At 36.2% G+C, this 21,868-nt stretch overlaps 1 protein-coding gene across 1 annotated transcript; it reads right to left on the minus strand.

Annotated features, from left to right (window-relative positions):
* Nucleotides 1-11,911: 11,911 nt before the first annotated feature.
* Nucleotides 11,912-13,755, minus strand: LOC110115894 (isoflavone reductase-like protein). Its single transcript, XM_020849302.2, has 5 exons — nt 13,508-13,755; nt 13,259-13,393; nt 12,797-13,034; nt 12,466-12,669; nt 11,912-12,347 (listed from the first exon to the last, which is right to left on the minus strand). Exons 1-5 carry the CDS (start codon nt 13,691-13,693, stop codon nt 12,181-12,183), a joined length of 930 nt encoding a protein of 309 aa, XP_020704961.1. The 5' UTR covers nt 13,694-13,755; the 3' UTR covers nt 11,912-12,180.
* Between the last annotated feature and the right edge of the window lie 8,113 nt (nt 13,756-21,868).

The following is a 21,868-nucleotide window of genomic DNA, read 5'->3' on the forward strand; positions in this document are numbered from 1 at the left end:
CAAACTAACATACATCATTACAAGACTTGACTAAATAAATGAAAATTACATACTCATTTAATACGACCAATTCTATGTAATCTTGAGCCTTGAATCTTCAAAGAACGGTACATGATGTACCTGAAATATTAGTCAACATAGAAAGAAATATACAATACAAATACTAGGAGAAATAAAATATTAATAAGTATTATTTGTTATCATCAAAATCATAAACTCGGAAGCCCGAGTTGCAACACAGCTAAACCCAAACTTGAGCTTGGTTTAGGTACTAGTTTATTGCCTCTTTAGGAATTCTTTTAGCTCATTTAGAGCAGGTTTGAATAGATTTAGTAGAAGTAAAAGGTTGGGTTGAGGTGGCTTGACAATTTGACCATATTTGAGGGGTTTGGATTTATTGATTTGTTGACCTATTGACTAGTCAATTCTTACTGGATAACTGTTGGGGAGTCATGAATGTTATAAGAATAATTTTCAAGGGATTTGAAGCCAAGGATTGGGTGTTTGCATTAATGGTTGATTGGATGCAATAGCTTTACCATTTCAAATGGGTTTACCAAGTCAAAATAATGGTGATTTTACTTGTGAAAATATTGTACATGCTTTAAATATTAAATTAAATGATTTTGAGTGGTCAATTTGGTTTGAAATTTCTTGAAGCATTGAATTTCACTTTGGTGGGGTGTTAGGTTGAATTGGTCAATCTTGGTTGACTTGGTCAACCAAGTCAAACCAAAGGTTGGGGTTGGGTCCAAAAAATTTAAAATGACATTTTGGACCCAATGTAGGTGACCCTATGCAATAGTGAGGTCTCCTTGAATGAAATGCATGTTTGGGGCCCTTAAGGAGCATTTGGGTCAACCATAGTTAACTTGGTCATCCAGATTAAACCAAGACTTGAGTTTTGGTCCAATACACTCCAAATGATATTTAAAATATGTTGGAGGATGTTTCAAAGGCTGGTTTAAATGAGCTATGTTGAGGTTGGATGGAAAGACTAGTTTTTCATTTAATATTTTGGGGTTTTAGTGGGCCCATGGTCAACCAAGGTCCATCAAAGTACAATTTTGTATTTAACATGTCATAACAAGGATCATGGACTTAATCAATTATTTTTTGGAAGTTCTCGAGGTCAAATTGCACAAAATACAAGGTCAAGTGGCATGGGTTATAAATATTTGAAGATTTTATAGGCTTTAGAAATCAATTCAATTTTAGGGGATAGAGGGCTCAAATTTGTCTCAAATTTAAAGGATTGACCCTAGATACATGCCTAATCAATATGTAACTAATGGATCGTGAATTATAGGTCATTCATTTTATTTTGAGGAGATTGAAAAATCACTCAAAAAAGAGTTTTTGGTCATAGGCTTTAGGCCTTGATTTTAAGTTTAAGATATTGGATTTGATCTTGGTTTTTGTATTTAGTTTTGAGGTGATTGAAAAATCACACAAAAAGGATTGTGGGACATAGACTTTTGTCCTTAGTTTTTTGTTTGATATTTTGGATTTTATCTTGGTTTTTTAGATTTGGTTTTTATTGATGAACCTTGTACAGAAATGAGGTCAGCAGTGTCACGACACTTGATATGATGGTGCTGTAATGATATCAGATGATCAAACACCTTCAACAGAGTTTGGTTTGGTTCATTGCAGTGCTATACTAACTCGACACATTTATTAGCTAAACTGATGAGCCACTTGGCTTATTTGGTGCAGCTCTTTCTTTCACCAACTTCTCTATCACGATGTTGTAAAAGTTGAGTGGAGCACTTGAATGTGTAATTTAGTGCCATGGCATTGGAATGCTCAGTTCTCTAATGCTCAAATTCGCATGACTCAAGTGTTGCGGCATGGAATTTCGATGTTGTAGTGTGGATTTCTTGTCTTGTGTCACTATGAAGTATTGCAGTGCTAACCTTAACATCGTCGGAGTATTGAATTATTTACCAATTTTTTTAGGCTTTTCCACTATGATTTATTTATCTAGCATCGAGAAGTTATAGATATTGCTATGCTGGAAGTTGACAAGCTGTGACGTTTGTTCAAAACTTTTTTCTCCTTTTTTCAGCATTTATTGCATAATAATAACCAAAACATCATATTTTTATTAATTTTTAAGATAATAAAATATTATAAAATTTACATTTAACAAAATCTCCCTAACTTAAACTCTTGCTTGCCTTCAAGTAATGGTATAATCAGTCATTTATTAGTACATTAGCTCCAAGTAGAAATTTGTAATTTAAAATTATTAAAATATAATAACATATTTCACCTTCTAGATGAAATTTAGAATGATCAGATTTTTAATGTTAATTTGATCAATCATAAAAAAATTAGACTAATAAATCATCCTTGTTACTGATCGAACTAAGCATATTGACTATAAGCTTATGTGCATGTTTTGACCTCTTATTTTATATATGAATAATATATGTTTCAGATATTAATTGTGCTTATTGTTAAATTAGAAGTTCATTAATGCACCATCATATATATTAGTGCTTTTCCTTGTCGTACTTGATTTTGGTATTAGGATGCTTTCTAAAATTGAGCTTCAATAGACTTCTATTTTTGAATTTACTCATCTTTTTTTAACTTTTAATTTTTTATGTTTTTCACTTTTTCATACTTGGAGTACATATTAATGATTTTGAATATTAGTTTTTCTTCATCCCGCTAGTAATCTGAAATAAATTTATTTAAGGATTTAATAAAATTACTATTTCCAAGTCAGGTTTACAATTATCTTCATAAATTTAATCTACACACTTTTATTCTCTAAACTCAATTACTCATACTTCAATTTAGTAGTCAGTGTTTAAGTGTATTGCATCTAAGTTCAAAACTAAACAATAACTTAGATAACTTAGTTAATTATTATGATTTTTATATTGTAAATTAAAGTACTTTTTTCATTCAAATCATCTCCTAAAGTTTATTAATATTCTTAATTTTAAATAATTTTTAACTACTATTTTTATTTTACTAAGTAAACAACAATAGTGCAAGCACTACGTAGAGAACAATCTTCACCAGTTAAGCAAGTGTGGGAAGTTTAATTAAATATAAATTGAACTTACACAATAATGTAAATAGGTTATTAAAAATAATTAATTACTATCACAAATAAACATAATTAAGCACAAGAAGATATACTTTCCTATTTATTGAAATGAGAAAAAGCTCCAAGGCAATGAAATACATACTAGTTAAGAAAAAATATAACTATAGAGCATGAAACACTATTCTTCAAATCCAACATCCAATCACCTACTCACCGACATATCATCAACAATGGCTATTATAGCCATCCTCCACATATAACACTACAGAGATCTACCTTCAAGAAAAAATAGAAATAACAATATCCCATACTCTCTCCTCTCTCACTCAAGCCTACAAGTGAATAACAAAAACAAAAACATGAAAATAACAACTCGCAATCATTTATAATCACTATCTTCGTCCTCATCCTCCTCATCAACATCATCAACATCATCATTTATACTAGCAGATAGGCGCCAAATAAAAGGCTCGTATACAAGAGTGATAGGTATATGAAGTTGGTCTAGATTTTCAACAAGGGGGCTCCTTCTAAATATCTCCAATAATGCCTCATTGAAATTAGAGGTACATTCTTAATGTTTATCCTATATGTCAATCATATAAGCCTACCAACTCCTCATCACAAAAATTAGAGACTCAATACATCCGCTCACTAAAATTTTCCACATGCTCTCTTAAGCGCTCTGGGTCCCAGTACTCCTACTACTATAGGGTTTACTAAACAACATGGACTCACTAGGTCTAGCCTCATCCTCTACATCTAGTATCTTAAAACTATCTTTTTTTATTTTATTGAGGGCAAAAATTAAAAAAAAAATGATATTCCTCACTTGGATTTCCTCTAAATCTTGTAGCAACATAGAGAGCATAAATTAGATAGGGGTAACCAAAACCTATATAAGTGGTGCTCCTAATGATATACATAAAGTGTATATATATGCCCTTTTAAAAATAATAATAATAATAATGATATACATAAGAGATGAATGTATAAGCTTCCAAACATTAATATTGTGCCCCACCTGAATAGAATAATTTAAAACCCGGTCCCTAGTGACTTCACTAATAGTTTTACCTTATAATAAATAAGCATAAATAATGTAATGCCAAGCTTTAGAAGTTTGAGTCAAATAGGTAGCAAGAAAATTAATGAAATTATAATCTATTTCCTTCCTAACAATCACACTCGGATGTTCACAAAGTCATCTCAAAATTTATTGGTGGTCATTGGGTGCTAATCTAAACCCATAATAAACATCATCCTCCATATCCCTTGGTTTATATAGTCATTTAATAGACGAGGGATCAAAAGAAACCCACTTACCCCTAGCATACCATTTATTTTTTTCAGCCTCCTTTGAATTGGTGAAAAACTCGTGAACAACATTAATAACAGTTACAAAGGGTTCTTCCCAAAGCATTTCCCAACAATGGTTCATAATCATCTACATTACCTCTCCACATGTGTTCAGAAATTTTCATTCGGAAATGAAATTGGTTTATTACTAAAATGTTAGCAAATCATTGTTTAGCTTCAGTAGATATTAAGTGATTATTATCATAGGAGGAAGAGGATCTCTTCTTACTGCCAAACATCTTGGGGGCCATTACTATACTAACAAAATTCAGAAAAAAAAAAATTCAAAAAAGTATAGAAGAGTGTTCAAATGGTGACAATTAAAATCAAAACATTTATGTTTATAGACTGAACGAGCATTGCAGCACTCAAAAGAACGGAGTGTTGCGGTGCTGAAGGACGCCAAAAAAACAAAATAGTTAAACTGACAGACACTGCAGCAGTACTAGTCACAAGGCGATGTGGCACGGGATTTAGAAAATCAAACGCACACTTCTTTAAGAAATGCTATAGTATTTGATACGTATGAGCGCTATAGCACTAATAAAGCATAATTGTGGTGCTCTAACTAACGTAATTAAAATTTTTACATAATGTTATAGAGCTGACTACAGCGCTGCGATTCTAAATAAAGCTTTACAAAGAAAAAGTTATGAAAGTGTGAACCATTGAATGAATTTCCAACAGAATTGTAAAAATACATGACCTAACACTAACACTTGAAGGGGTAGCACTGGGGTGATCAATAAGTTATCATAACACTGGTGTTATCAAGGAGTGCGTTGTGGCATTATATTCAGTGAATTATCCTAAGAATCAAATTGTGTAATGTCAAGTTTGAATGTTGCAGCGCTTGATAAGTAAACAATGTGATGCTCAAAGTCCTAGCACTTCAGCGTTGATTCAATTTTAGCTTAATAAAGTTTGCTCTAAAATTTTTTCATAATTAGTCAAAAATTAAATTTAATGATTTCACAAATACTACAAATGACATTTTTATAAATGTTAAAATATATAATATAAATTATAAAATACATAATCAAACCAACTAACAATTAAAACACAAAACATAATTTGGTTACCGCCATAAAATGGTATCTCACATCATTGTGATTGGTAAGAGCATGATGAATATGTTCGTGGCTAAGAATATCGCACTCTAATTGAATACCATCAAAGTCTTCTTATTTACTCCCAAACCATCCAATAGTTCCTGCATCCATATTGCTTCCTTTCTCACCTTCATAACTGTCATATAGTCAACCTCTGTAGTTAACAAAGTAAAAGTAAACTGAAGAATCGATCTCCAACTAACTAAATCTATTGTGAATATAAATAAAGTATGCAGTCGTAGACCTATGCCTATCAATATCACTATATTGGAGGAGAAGAAAGGATTACAATTGCTCTTTCTTGCATACGACATCCTTCAAACCTCCCAATTTATAGATTTGGGGCAAACAAAACAAGGAAAAGCTTCTTAATATAATCCTCAATAAAATTACCAATCAAATCAATTATTTAATCAAATAATCAGCTCCCTAATTAATTAGACCTCAATACTTTCCAAAATAAAGTTGATTTGAATTTGGAAATAATTTCAACTCAACAAAAATCTGGAAATGTTGATCTCGTTCGTGTTGTAACCAAGTACTTAGATAAGATCAAATGGTAGAACACGATTAAGATAATTTTGTTGATTCAAATATGTGATTGAATTTCGTTAGAAACCAGAAAGTCGCTCTTGTTTGTAGGTGCAATAATAGTTCGAGTTAATAATCACGGTCCAGAAAAGGAGTGTAACCAGCAACTCAAGGCCGATGTGAATTCAAGGATAATTGGAAGGCACCAGAGTTACAAACTCTAAAGGATCCACAGCAAGGTTCATTATAATGTAACATAATATCCTGTACACATATTTTGTTGAAAGAGATAAATCGCTGTACTACTGAAAGGAAGAATCAAAGAGAGCTCCTGAGGAGAATTAAAGTGTTTACCATTCGATTGTACCTGGAGAAATAAGAAGTAGAGAGGAAATAATATGGACGGAAAATTATAATTTTTTGCACTAGGTAATTTGTTGTCGTATAAGTATTTATATAGTAAAAGATAACTATAATGTATTTGCAAATTTGGCCTTTGGTGGGTCTGATAATCGGTGCAAAAAATATCAGAAGAAGGTGGCTCCATAAGCATCTGACATGACAGACAGCATAAGTAATTATGTTGAGAAGTGAAGAGTTGGAACATGAATTTTTATGCAGCGTTATTATATTTCATCTCCACAAATTTAAGTTCTCTTGCTTGTAAAATCACTATTATTTTTAATAACAACTCTATGCACAAGGACGTTCTTTCCACCATCATCTCCTAACGGCACAAACCTAGCATACACTTACATTTGGACATCTAGAATACTCTTCCTCATACGTATATATACTCTCTGGATTAGACAACAGTAATACAATGACTAAAACTTTTACTAAACAATGCTATTGATACTTCTACATTGTATCAGAGGAGGACTAATACCCACACCTCTCTTCCCATGGTGCAATCTTCCTCCTCACAAATTGGGGATCCACCATAAGCAGGATTTACAGAAAGCTGTGCCATACCTACCTCTCTAAAGTTTGTCATCTCCAACATTCGGACAATCATTCTTATTCAACTCTCCGGCGAGAAATACTCCGTCTGGAAATCTCAGGTTCTCAAATCGCTACACGCAAATGGCTTTGCAACTTTCCTCCTTAGATCCAGTTTGCCTATACAGATGCCTGATGGTTCCACTACCACAAACCGTCAATACACTGAATGGATCCTTATTTATCAGAACCTAGCCGCTACCATTTGCTCCATTGTATCTTCTTCAATCCTTCCTTACATTATTTACCTTGACTCCTACTCTGCCATATATATATATATATATATATATATAGTTGATAACATCGCTGCAGCAGGCGCCACCATCAACACTGATGATATCATCATGTATACACTTAATGGGCTTCCTCCCTCCTACAGGCATTTAAGACATCAATTCGCACCATGCATCATCCAATCAGCCTAGATGATCTCTATTCATTGTTAATGAGCGAAGAAATGAACATTCAAGCCGAGTCCCTCAAATAGCTCTCAGTCACTGATTCAACCGTGGATCTTGACTCCTCTCGGGGCAAGGGACATCGAGGATGGGAGAGGTTTTCCCAATTGCCTTCCCGTGCATCTTCAGTTAACCTTCCCGCATGTCAGATTTGTAATAAGAAAGGGCATCCAGGGCGTGCTAGCATTGCCTCAACTTATGCTACAATCCCAGCACATCTCTCACTCAGACTCAGACTGTCTCCAAAGCCATGATGGCCACCAACGAACCCCCTAATCTCGATTGGTACCTCAATTCCAATGCCTCCTCTCACATGAAGAACAACCTGGACGACCTGAATCAGCCTCTACCATACGCCGGACCGGACAACATCACCATTGGTGATGGTCATTTCATTCTGATTGCCCATTTTGGATCTCGTATATTACGCACCCCTAACAATAAGTTGTGTTTATATCAACTACTCCACATTCCTCAACTCTCTCATAATCTCTTATCAATTTCTACTATAGACAAAGATAATAACATTTATATATATTTTGATGCAAATGGCTTCATCATTAAAGACTTGAAGATGCATCAAGTTCTTCTCAAGGGACCAAGCTCTAACGGGCTCTACCATGTTTCATCTCCTAGTCACACCGCTCTCTCTACAACAACTCAGATGTCATCTCTCTGGCACAAACGTCTTGTCCACCCACACCATCAAGTGCTCAAGACTATCTCTAACAGCCACAATTAATTCCATATTCCAATTTCTAAGTTTTTTATTATGATTGTAAGGTCTCCAAAGGACACAAGCTTTCTCTTTCAAATTACATATTGTGGGCTCAAAAAATTCGGCCCCGGCCTTCGCCCGCTTTGCTTTTTTTTTCAGGGGGAGTTTTAACGAATTAAGTTCCAGGGTAAATTTTGAAAAGGCAGATGGATTTGTAGATAAGACAATAACCAGAGATTTCATCCTCATTTAACTAGGACTTTATGATCTGAGTTTTGGTTTCCTATAGGCGCAAGCCCCAATAATTTATTACCCCTCCCAATAATGAGAGAGAACTTTCGATTAAGGCTAGTCGTCAATCAGATACGTAGAGATACGTGTATCTGGCATATAGTAGAAGCATGGGCATTGGGTTTTGGAACTGCTCAGCTTTGGCTTGCTTCGTCCAAGAATATCTTATGGACATGGGGTTGATGTTTGTCCAAGGGGACAAATTTGAATCCATCTTAGCTACCTAAGGGCTTTGTGCCCTATCGATCATATCCTATTGATTCATATCTCAAGAATTTGATGCCACTAAGGAATGCATTGGCTCTGACCATAACTAGTATCTATGGTGCAATTCTGCCACAAAATCACTAGGTTCAAAGGGCCCTGGGTTATAACCGTTTATCTTGTGATACCATTTGGCGGCAAAACTGTCAGTTAAAGGACACGAACCATGTACTTACTGGTAGGAGACTGTTTGAGAATGGATCCAAGTAATATTTTTGACTAGGCATCAACTCTTTGTGAGCTAAAGTAGTTTTTAATTCGTCTACCTCAGCAAATTGTTGCAAATGGTGGATAAATTTTGTTTTAAACATTGATGCTTGGTTTCAATTCTAAAACATTTAGAGTTTTGGGATTTTTTTTTATTTTTTTTATTTAAATTTTGTGGGTATTTGAGTGGAGCTTAGAAAGTACTTGAATACTCGAAATTAACCCCTCTAATTGAGATTTTCGTTCAACACGCCCATCATCGTGGTGACCTTGAGGTTACTTGAAAACATTTGAATTTTGATAAAAATTTGAGAACATTTTAAAATATTTGAAATTAACCCCTCCGGTTGAGATCTTCTGTCAATGCGGCTATCATCGGGGTGACGGGGTCATTTCTATTTTATTGGTAGAACCCTGTCGACTTTATCCATTTTCTGATAGAAGATCAGGTTTTGTCATTGGCTTTGTGCATTTATCAGTGAATTCTCATTGTTATAGGCCTTGAAGGCTTAATATGAATGTATTAAGACAAATATACAGGTCATTATAACCGTATATTTGTTTGATGGTTCAAACCCTATCAACTCCTATTGATCATAGAAGGATTGGGTCCGAACTTGAATTCACTCATTGACCCGTGTAACGTCCCTAGACGTCACGTGTCCCACAATACGCTCATCGGGGCCCATGCGAGTTCTATGATTGCATTTCTCCCTTTTGTGTACCTATGTGTATACAAATTATGATGCATGTATGGGGGTATTTTTGGAATATTTAATTTCGATCATCTTTATAGGCAACAATTATTTGAATGCATAATTCTATTTGGGGGCATATGCACGCCTTTTATATGAATATTGTGAATCTGGTGGCATGGCGTTGTACTGCGGTGATTTGCCCATTTTGTACAAGTAGACTATCATTGACTACTTATAATTTTCTATGGATATATTGTAGTGCACTAACGAATCTCCTGCTTAATATCTGTAGATACTTACATCCACATAGTTTTTTTATATTTTCCCGCAGACAGCATGTTGAATGTATAATGGATCTCTTTCAATGTCATTAATCCCTCGCACAAACTCTTGTACGATCAAGAGATTCATCCCATCGACAGTGTATTTCTCGTTGCCACTTGCATACATGTCAATGTTTTCATTTCAATCTCTATGTCGATTGCAGGCTAAACTATGTTTCTCGAAAATCCCTGTATGTTGATTTGTACCCTACTTAGATCTTGTAGGACCTTTCTCTTTCATAGTGTTTGCAAGCGAATGTAGTAGGAATTACTGCATCTTTCTTCTGAGGCTTTTCTCCTTCAACATGAGTAGCAATATTTTTCTAAATCACATTGTAGATGGAGGGCATAACAATTTTCTTTATGCCATAGTTTCAAGTCAATGTTTCTTGATATTGTAATTGGTCTCCTGGAGAAGGATCTAATTTGATTTCATTCTTTCCATGATTAACCATTAGCTTTATATTCTTTCCTGTAAGCATTCCACCAGAAGAATGCCTTAAGTATTCATTGGAGATATTGGAGGAGTCTTTGTTGTAGTATTGGATGGGTAATTACACCACAAATACTTTGTTCGTGCTTGTATTCATGACTTATGCATGCTTGTAGGTGAATCATGTCAACAATAACAAGCAATCCCTTGTCTATGTTCTGTTGGTGACTATTATCTTCTTTGCATGGTGAAACTGCCATAATTGCTTATTGGTATTTACATTTCAACTTATACAATCATTATAAATGAGATGTATTATTTCGAAGGTCTCATGCTATTGTTTATAAGAAAATCGTCATATTCTCTACAATCTTCATTGGTCAGTTTCTTATGCATGAGCCGTCACATACCATAGGTCCTTCAATGCCTTTGAAGAGAACTCATATCACATGTGGTAGATCCATTGCTGATGTTTGGATTTTAGTTGACATGATGCTCCCTTGATAACTCATTGAGATCCTTCGTTGTTGATTGTAGGCATACCATCTCACAAACCTTTTAGTCTTTACTTGTATATATGTTACATTTGTTGCAATCATCCCAACTTGATTATAAGAAAGTTATGTTAAAATCTGCGAGTTCTACATTTGATTATTGTTGTTCATTAGAAAGATCTAGATCTTCATTTAGCATTTGCATTGATATAATTGAGTATTTGTTAAGTTGAAGTCCCACTCTATTGGAGTGACAAAAAGTAACGCATAGTTGCTCGTTCTTCAACCAAGGCGAAATACAGGGCACTAACGGTTGCCACTGCAGACAATAAGTGGCTTCGAAAACTACTCAAAAACTTACAGATTCATCTTCCAAAATCAACTAAACTCTAGTGCGACAACACTTCAGGCGTAGCCCATGCCAATAATCCGGTGTTTCACGCCAGAACCAAACATATCGAGATATATCAACACTTCATCCGGGACCACATCCATTCTCAAATGATCTATGTCACACCGGTCACCACACAGGATCAGCTTGCTGACATTCTCATAAAACTGCTCTAAAATCCTAGATTTCAACAATTGGGAAACAAGCTCACTGTCCAACTAGGACCGTTAGCTTGAAGGGAGTATTAAAGCACTATGCTCAAGGACGTTCTTTCCTCCATAATCTCCTCCCGGCGCAAATCTATCACAGACTCACATGTGGACATCTAGAATACTCTTCCGCTTACTTCTCTCTATGTTAGACAACATTAATACAATGGACTGAAACTTTTACAAAAAGCTGCTATTGATACTTCAACAACTTTCATATAAAATCAGAGTAGTCGTCCATTGAAACAATTAACATCATATTAAAGATCAAACAAGCCAAAAAATCAAGAAATCATACATGTCGCCAGTTTTGATAGATATATCGTCTTGCATGTAAAACAATAAGAAGCGTATAAAATTGAGCAACTAAATTAAAAAGCATAGTCGAGTTAACAAAAGGAACCCATCAACTTAAACAAAAACACAAGTACATAAAGACCTGACTCGACAAAGAAGGAAATCACAAGACATTTTCTTTAGGTACTACGAAAGAGCCTTCATGACCTGGCTAGACCAACAAACGAAAACATAAGACAATTCCATAGGTACAATACACAAGCATATCTCTTACAAGCAGGAAGAAAACAAGCCAGTCCATGCCCTCGCTCGTAATAGTTACTTTACAGAAATCGGTTGAGGTATTCGTCCACAGAGGTATACTTGACATCAGGGTAAAGCTCTGTAGCCTCCACTCCAAACGACTGGTGTATCTCAAAGTTTGTTTGATCTCCCTTCACAAATGTCGCGTGATGTATCGACAGAATAACATTCAGCGGCGCTGGTGCTTCTGCAATCCATAGAAAGTAGCAACATAAGTAAAATCATAACCTAAAACTAGTAGACTAATATCAATAATGCTTTTAGATTACTATTAAATCATCAATAACTTTTGTAATCATCGATACCTTGGATCTGTTTGAGGATTTCATCTTCAGAAATATAGACCCTTTCGAATGTCTTTCCAGTCTTCTTCTCCCAAAGTGAGACTAGTTCGTTATGCGTGTAGATGTTTCCAGAAGGTCTCAAATACAACACCTTGTTGAGGGTTCTTGGGTCATCCACAGATTTAACGGTGAATGTGCCAATATCTTCTTCATAAGTGAAGATCGCTGGAACACATCAATGGAATGAAATCCAATTATATCAAAATATTCTTCGATAAGTCTGCTTTCAATTCTTTATCGTCTAACTTTACCAAAAACCAAATAAAGCCCAAGTCTGGACTAACATAATTACCTTTAGTGTTGCCATCGCCCAGGATAATGACCTTATCAGTTGGAAGGCTCGTAGTGGTCGCTTGTGCCAAGGAAGGAAGGAAATACCCGGCAAAGAAGTTGGATGACACATAAGTGTAAGGAATTTTCTCTGCCTCAATTGCTCGACGAATCTGGGATTTTATTCCGAACGCTGACTTAGCAGGATCAACAGCGTTAGTTCGGTCAACATCATTGCCAAACTCAGAAGGAAGGAACCTCTGCAAGAAATACAGTAGCATAAAATGCATGATCAACTGATCCCTCTCTTCTGTTTTGATTATAATTTCCTTTTTTTTTTTATTTGAAAAGTTATCTTCTATAATTAGAGGTCATGCTAAAGTTCAGTAGCCTATAACTTTAATTTGTTTTAACATGCAAAACAAAAGAGGAGAACCATGAAATAAAAACAAAAAACTAATGCAGGGTTTAAAGATTTAATAACCTTGATGTTGCCCGCCTCTTTAATGGCAGCAATAATCTTGGTCTGGTCAGCAAGCTGCCCAAATCCAACAGCTGATATAACCACATCCACGTCCTTTATCGCCTTCACCAAGCTATCGTGATCGTACAAATCCCCCTGCAAAAACATAATCAAAAAACAAGAAATTAATGCTACTGTATCTAATAGGATTCGCATTTAAAGATAAAACGGTTAGGGCTTATCGCAGGTTGCTCGTAAGCTGATTCCTACATGAACGAGAGTAACGCCGTGGGCCTTGAATTCGTCGAGGATCTTGGCCTTGGCTGGATCGGCCGCAGTGCTCTCCCTGACGAGGGCGAAGGTGGGGTGACCTTCTTGCGCACTCGCCTTTACGATGAACTTTCCGATGTAGCCCGTCCCGCCGATGATCAGAATCCGACTCTTCTCTGCAGCCATATTGATCAGCTTTTCAATTTCCTCTTTCTCTTTCCCTTCTCCTTTCTCTTCTCAGGAAATGGTTATAGGGTATCATTAAATAGACAGCGTAGATTGGAGATCATCTTCTTCGGTGTAGCGATCATCTTTCCTTAAAATGAAGGTGGGCTTGCCGCGTGGAATGCAGTGCTTGTGTTCAGAGTAACCATTGATTCAATAACCTGTTTGGTGTTCGGTTTGGTACTGACCAATTAGGCAGATCGTTTTTCCATTTCTCTTAATGTGGACGGGAAATTGAATGGTTAATGGAAGCGTCCAGGTACATACATGAAATTATTGGTTCGAAATTAACCAGAGATAGGTTGTGTGGAAGTTTCTTTATTTTGGTGACACTAAGGCAAATAAATTACACTTAATCTCTTGGAAGAGTACTTGTAAGCCCAAAAAGCTGGGGGGGGATAGGTATCCCGTCACTCCCTTCTCTCCAATTCAGCTACAACTGCTCTCTTCTTATCAGATTTTATAATTTACACAGCCCTCTTAGTTTTTTGGCTTTCTCATAATTATATTTCTCCCTGGAAGGAGCCTTCCACTAAAGCGTCCAGGCTATGGAAAAATCTGTGTAGAGATGCCATTTTTGCTAAGGAAAATTTTCATTTTAATGTTTCCTCTCACTCCAAGTATTCCTTATATTGGGATCATTGGTATAAAGGTAAATGCCTTAAAGAGATTGTAGCTATGGGTCCTTTTCTTTCTCTGTTTCCTGTTAATGAGAGCATTAAGATTATTATAGAGAGGGGAAATTGGGCCATTCCTGCTTCTCTCCCTCTTGCTGTTCATATGGCTTTCCAGGAAATTATTGTTGACCCGGTTACTAATATTAATCTGTATTGGGGAATTGGAAAACAATGCAAACATAAAGATTTTCGTGATTACTTTTATAAAGACTATGAGAAGGTAAATTGGTGGCATTTTGTCTGGCACAAAAGAAATGTGATTAGGTACTCATCATTTTGTTGGATGGCCATTAAAGGTGGGCTTAAGACTGCTGACACACTCATTAGCAAAGGCATAAATGTGGATCCCATTTGTGCTCTTTGCCATAGATATAATGAATCAGCTTCTCACCTTTTTTGCGAATGTGACTACTCTTTCTTCATTATTTCTAGCCTGATGAGGAACCTTGGGTCTTGTTGCTGCGGCCTAATATTATGCAGTTTTTTGAATATATTGCTGATACCCAACATGGTGAAAAAGATTTTTATTATCTACTTGTATGCTGTTCGGTATATCATATTTGGAGAGAAAGGAATGACAGGAAATTTTGGACCTCTTCTATCTCATCTACTACCTTAATTCATAGAATCAAAGCTGCTGTTTTGCCCAAGATTTCGCGCTGGAAAAATAGGGAAAATCTATTGGAATTGCTCTGAATACTTGCAGTTGGGTATGTTGATTTCTGGATGCTGTGTTGTTGGCTGTATCATGTGTGATCCGTCAAGCTTTTTTCTTCTGCTCTGGTTGTCCTGTTATCAGATTCATGGTACGTGGCAGGTATGGGCGATGATGATGAATTGCCATCTTCCCCTTTGGATGGCAAGGATTCCTCTTGCGTATTTTTGCAACCAGGTAGTGTGGGTGGCAATTCCTGAGTCCAGGTTTGTTACCTGCCACCGGTTGGTTTCGTATTTCACTCATTTTTGTGGGCTTCTCTGTTCTGGCCTTTCTTTTACTAGTATTTCTTACTGTTTTTCAACATTGGGTTTTTGTTTCTAGTTCCAGTGCTGTCTTCTTTTGAGCTTTAGGTTTTTGTTCTTATTTACAGCTTTTACATGTAACTAGTTCTTAGTTATAATGGAAAGGGCTTTTGCCCATAATTTCCCAAAAAAAAAAAAATTAACCAAAGATTACCAGTAAGATTTTAATTAGTTATTAAAAAAAAATAAGAATTAGGCATGAACAAGCGACTTGTTAAAGTTATAAAAATATTAAAAAAAGTTAGTATGAGAGAGAAATAAATTAATTGGGACAAATTAAAGAACGAGATAGAGAAATAAAATAGATTGTATCGATTAAAAAAATCAAAAATAAATTTTTTTTTTCATGTTGTATTGGAGAGGAGGTGCATCATAATTTTATTTAATTAAAATCTTAAATGTAAATTTTTTTCTTATTTTAAAATAAATAAATAAATAATTAAAGTCTTAACGGCAATCAATTTAAAAATTTACCCTTTAAAGAAACAATTGGTGGAAAAAGATTTATTAGGTAAATTCATTTCTATTTTTTTTATTTACCCTTTAAAGAAACAATTGGTGGAAAAAGATTTATTATGTAAATTCATTTCTATTTTTTTAAGAAAATAGAAAAAAATTAAATTTTTTTCTTAAATCAAAGGATATATATATATACATATATTGTGTCCTGCAATATTCACGGCTAATAAGAGAGAAAGGTGTAAGAATCATATGAGACACGAAAATTTTTACATGGAAAATCTTGAGAAGGAGAAAAAACCATGAGATTTGCTTTGTAAAAAAGATTCTACTAGTATTTATTATTGATTACAAATGATACCTTTTCTTGGGAGAAGGCTTTGACTCAATATAGTAAATGTAGTTCACATAGAGCACACTGAATGGTGGGAGTTAGAAGAACCTAGTGATATGAGAGTTGTTTCAAATATTATATTGTCCTATTTGTTTGGCCGGTAGCTAGGACCATATTCGAGCAACCAAAGTTTGATAGATCGTACTCTGTGGGCGAAGGAGGTCGGATGAACCATAGTTGGCATGCACCAGAGGTTGGAGGGATCGTAATCGGCTAGCAATTGAGGTTGCACATACGATATTCAGCATACCATGATATAAGGAGGAACTGTAGTCTATTGGGAATAGAGGTTGAAGGGATAGAAGTTTGTGGGGGACGAAGGTTGGAGGGACCATGGTCGGCGAGTGATGATGGTTTGAGGGACTATAGTAGGCGGGTGACGGTGGTCAAAATTTCATGTTGAGGTCCAATAGCGATAGCCTGGTGGTGAGAGTTTGCTAACCTGGTGGAGGTCCTACAATAGTCGACAAACAGGTGAAGGTCCGGCAGCATTAGTTGGATGAACAGATGTCTAGTGGGCATCAATAGATGATTGGTGGTCATGTGATGGACTGCATAAAAGCGATTATTTATGAATGGTTAGCAAATGGGAGGTGGTCTGGGAACTATTGTCAGAAAGGTAATGGTCCGATGATAGTCGACGAAAGTTTGTTGACAGTCATCCGATGACAACCATCATAAATATGTTGCTTATGGTGCTTGAGTGGAACTCTAAGAACCTTGAAACCTTAGAGCTTTCTCCAATCTCTAGCCAAATGGGTCCAAGCTTCCAAAGGTCTTTTCCCCCCTTTCATGTGGCCAATAGTAGCCATCAAGCGAAGAGCTGATGACAATGGTGATCGAGAGGCAAAGGGCCAACAGTCGCCGCCAAGCAAAGAGCCAATGAAGACTTTAATTGGGTTACTTTCTATTTAAGGTAGTAGGGATGCATTCTAATAAGGGTGGACTATGGATAGCCCGATGGATGGGGGTTAGGAAATGTGTCAATCACAGCAATTTTGCGACTCACAAATAATGCCAATTTGGTGGAGCTATAATGGAGCTCAAGGTATAATCTTTCCTTTAAGGTGGATTGAGAGAGATGCATCAGTGTGCTATATAAAAGTAGTCAAAAGAAATCCATAAATGATATTTAATTCACCAATGGATGCTTAAAAAAGCGTATGAGCGGTTTTTCGGTGCGCCACGAACTCTTAAAATGGGCTATCAAGTTTAAGGTTCAAGGGGGTTATACCTTCGGCAACGTTGGCGACGGCAGTGAGGGCGACAAAAATGCAAAGATACACATAGCCTGTCTTTCTTTCTTTTTTTTTTTTACCATAAACCATCATTCTCCCAAATGCCATCCAGCACAAGTAGGATTTTTTTTTTTTTTTTTTTTTTTCCAGCAGAAGTAGGAATTTTTTTTGGACAAGATCTCAGATTTAAGACTCTTTTGGAGTTCATCAAGTGTATCCAAAGGTCTAATCATTTTGAGAGATTCCAGCTTATCTGCATTGACTTTTTTAACATACAAAATGTTGGAAACACAAATTCCTTTTGTCATTTCATCTTCATAGATATGTTGCAAGAGAGTTGTATTCCTCATACCACCATGGCCGATTATATAGATGGAAGAGAAATGTTTCAGTACAAATCAGTTACCCGATGCTAATTTGATGGATTCCTCAACCACTCCATAACAAGCTCCTTATCCTTGCCACGCCCAATGATATCATTTTTAGCTAAGGATCCCATTTCACTTGATCCGTGCAGCTCCTGCTTTGTGTGTTTTAGCTGAAATAGGGAGCCGCAAGCTCTTCTCTTTCTGGCTAAACAGATCTAAAGCAAAATAACTAATGATACTTTTTCCTTTCCTTGGCTTGGCTTGAATCAACTAGCTATCCCTAGTGAATGCGAGCAGCCAAGTGTATTTGAGTGGATCTTCTTTTGGCTTGGAAAAACGATGAGATCAGGGAATGGCATGACTGCATGAGGGCTATTTTGTTGTTGAGAAAGAATTTGACAGAAGGAGATGGACTGGAGTTGAGTAGGAGAGGCTAGCACCAACAGGAGACTCCACAAACAGCAAATTTGCTTCTTCGTTTTTTTAAAAACTTAGGAGGAAGACCTTGAGATCTTTCTTGCAAGAGATAGAGAGGGAGATGGAGGGAGAGAGATTGACAGCAATTGGGGAGAAAAATACCTAAGGCTTCATTAATTTTCCCCAACCAATACATCATACAAGGCCTCTACATAACAATCTCCACCTTGATTTAGTTTTACAAAAACAAATAACCACTCGCCACAAGAACCCAAACTTGTTGCAATCCAACCGATTTCCCTGGACACCCGTGCGAGCTCCTACCTGCGACTTCGCACGATCTACCTGTCCACCGAGCCCCGCGCATTCACCTACGCTCCGCTCATCACAATCCCAAGTTCACGACCATCTTGCCTCCAAGAGGTTCTTGATGCTTCAACATGCTCCTATAATTCTCCACCTCGATCTAAACTCCACCTAAATATGAATATCTATCTTCTCCCTCATCTGAGCCTAACCAAACAGCCGGCCTGAAGCCCACGTTCCAGCTTCTCGAGACTTCTTGCGTGTTAGCCAAACTTCAGCCATAAGTCTGCCTGTTCAAGATCCTGCACTTGGGCCCGTACTTCAGAAGCAGATCCAGCGACCTCATCTGCGTCGAACCCGTCTCCTGGTCCAACGACTTAGCTTGACTCCACCTTACGCGAGGCACCAAGCCATCTCCGACTTCTCTACCCCCGTCTGCAGCAACGCCCGATGAGAAAATGCTACCCGGTTTGTCGCTTCCTTCATGCCTGTCCGCAAGAACCTCATGGCCTACAACACTGGACGGAACCAACACCTGTCCCGATCTCATTCTTGCCTTCCAATCTCTTGCTTGACAAACTTCTGATTTTACCATGACATCATCCTCTTCATCAGCAGGATCTTAAATTCTTTTCTGATTTTCCTTCCCATAAATCTGAATGAAAGGGTGGAAGGGTTCCTCTGTTCCCGTGCAACTGCTCAAGACCTCCTCTCTTTTTGAACAAGAACCTTCCTCCATATCCCTAGCTCTGATACCAATTTGTAAAAACTTAGAAGGAAGATCTTGAGATCTTTCTTGCAAGAGATAGAGAGGGAGATGGAGGGAGAGAGATAGACAGCAATTGGGGAGAAAAATACCTAAGGCTTCATTAATTTTCCCCAATCAATACATCATACAAGACCTCTTTATATAGAGATGTACAAGGGTGTGGTAGCATGCATGAACAACATATCCTAAAACTAAATCAATACATAACATTTTTGATGAAGTTGAAGCCGGCATAGTAGATTGTGGGTAGGAAAAGGAAGCTGCTGTCGTGAGATAGCTCCATCTCGTGCATTTCCTCGATATCTGTGTATTTTGTCTTGTTTTCTTTGTTAATTTTGTTGAACATCGAAATTAGTCAAATTGATAGTGCATTTAGGGTATTGCTGATGTTCCGGTCGCAATGATGCAGTCTGTTTTGAGATCAGACTTTATTTCGGCGATGCCGAGGCCAATTCTCCTCAATATACATGTTGTCTCGAAATTCATCTCTCATTAGGATGATCCAAATTGAGCAAAAAAATACAATTTTTGAGTATTTGCAATGTTCTGAAGACAATGACGAAGTCCGTTCTGCCATCGGACTTCATTTGGGCAACCTCGAGGTCTTTTTCCTCGATATGTGTACTTTGTGTCGAGATTCATGCCACTAATTCAGATGATCCAAATTGAGCATAAAAATATAATTTTTTAGTATTTGCATTGTTCTGAACGCAATGAAAAAGTCCGTTTGTCGATCCGACATCGTTTGATCATCCTCACGTTTTAATTTCAGGCGTCGGTCATCCCTTTTGACCAATCTCATCCGATTCAATTGCGAGGGGCCTCGACCTAGTAGAATTCAATGTCCCGATCACAACGATACCATCCGTTTGGCATTTGGAAGTCATTTGACCCTTTAAGTGAGGCGTTTCGTCATTGCACGCATTGCCTAAATCATTATTTTCGCCTCTTTTTGCATGGTTTTATGTGTAGGGGTCAACATACAAATGATTTGTTTTCAAATTTAAAATGTCAGAATAATTGAGAAAACTTTTGAAGTTAAGAGGATAGCATTACCATGACAATGGACGTATAAATGATATATGATTCTTGCCAATATGAATCATTAGTACTTAGTTTTGTGGACACTCACTGAAGAGGCTATTGTGGTTTCATGGACACATAAGCAGCTAAATTAATGGCAATATAGACATATTTCTTTCTTAAATTTTGTTAAAGCTCTCCTTCAAGCACTTTAATTCATAATTATTTTGTTATGATTATTTTTTTATTAGGGGACACTCAAGTCTAAGCACCAGGTGAAGGTGCAAATAAGGTTCATGTTTCCTTGAAATATAAATTTTGTGGCAACTTATAATGTGAATTTGTGACAAACAAATTATTGGGGGTACTAAAAGATTGAAAAATTACTTAGCTTGCAATGCATCTGAATGTTGGAACATGTGAAAAAGTATTAGATGATGTCAAAACAGAATACAAAAAATATTAAATAAATCATACCACCTCCAAAGACGTAGCTAAAAAACAAGGGAGGAAATGATTGGGAATAGCTTTTAGTGTGATTCCCAACAAGATTGTTTCACTAAAAAAAGTTATTTTCTTTCTTTTAATTGAAGAGCTAGGGGACAAATAGATAAATTCATTGTGAATTTAGATGAAAATGAGAATAATAACTCTAAAAATTCCTCCAACTACTATAAAAGAACACAAGAATAAAGTATGTTTAGAAATTTTAAATGTTTTTTTGAAAATAAAATTCATTAAACCTAGAAAGAAGTCCTTAAAGCATCTTCATGCTTCGCTCTGTTGGAAATTATGATTAGTGACTAGATCTTCCTAGCATATATGAGCTTCAAATGTTAGATGAGTAGACAAAAACAATGACAAAGATGTTCGACAAATCGAATAAGATGTGGGTTGAAACAAAAGTTATAGTAATGTCATATGGTTGGTCAGACGTCAAGAAAATGGGCATTACAAACATTCTGGGTAACAATCCTTATGGAATTGGGTTTTTTTAACTGCGTTAGTGCATAAGCATTTGTTAAAATTGCATGGCTCTTAAATTTCTTGATGATGTTGTTGAGAAAATAAGGGAGAGTATAGTTGTTCAAGTTGTTACAGATAATGTGAGTGTAGTAAGGCTACAATGAGGATGTTAATAGAGAAAATGAAGAATCTTCATTGAAATATAAATGTTGCTTAATTGTCATGATTTGATGCTTGAGAAGGTGGAACAATTGTCACAATATAAATATGATTTTCTCAATAAAAAAGTTGTTAGCAAGTTTATCTACAACTATTCTTGGGTGTTAAGATTGATTGAAAATCCATTCATAAAGAAATTATCAGTCTAGCTAGATATTGTAAGATTCATCGTAGCGTATTTAACTTTGCAAAGATTTAATAAGTTACAACAACATTTAGAGTTCGTGTTTGCTTCTGAAGCATGAGATATAAGTTTTTTTTTTTTTTTTTTTTTGGGGGG

Source organism: Dendrobium catenatum, unplaced genomic scaffold, assembly GCF_001605985.2.
Source record: "Dendrobium catenatum unplaced genomic scaffold, ASM160598v2 original_scaffold_107298, whole genome shotgun sequence".
Classification (NCBI taxonomy): Eukaryota; Viridiplantae; Streptophyta; class Magnoliopsida; order Asparagales; family Orchidaceae; genus Dendrobium; species Dendrobium catenatum.

Coding starts and splice junctions, on each gene's coding strand:
- LOC110115894 (XM_020849302.2), bottom strand. CDS start 13,693: ATGGCTGCAGAGAAGAGTCGGATTCTGATCATCGGCGGGACGGGCTAC. Junction 12,670..12,796: donor GGGCGATGGCAACACTAAAG/GTAATTATGTTA, acceptor GATGTGTTCCAG/CGATCTTCACTTATGAAGAA. Junction 12,348..12,465: donor AATCCTCAAACAGATCCAAG/GTATCGATGATT, acceptor TATGGATTGCAG/AAGCACCAGCGCCGCTGAAT.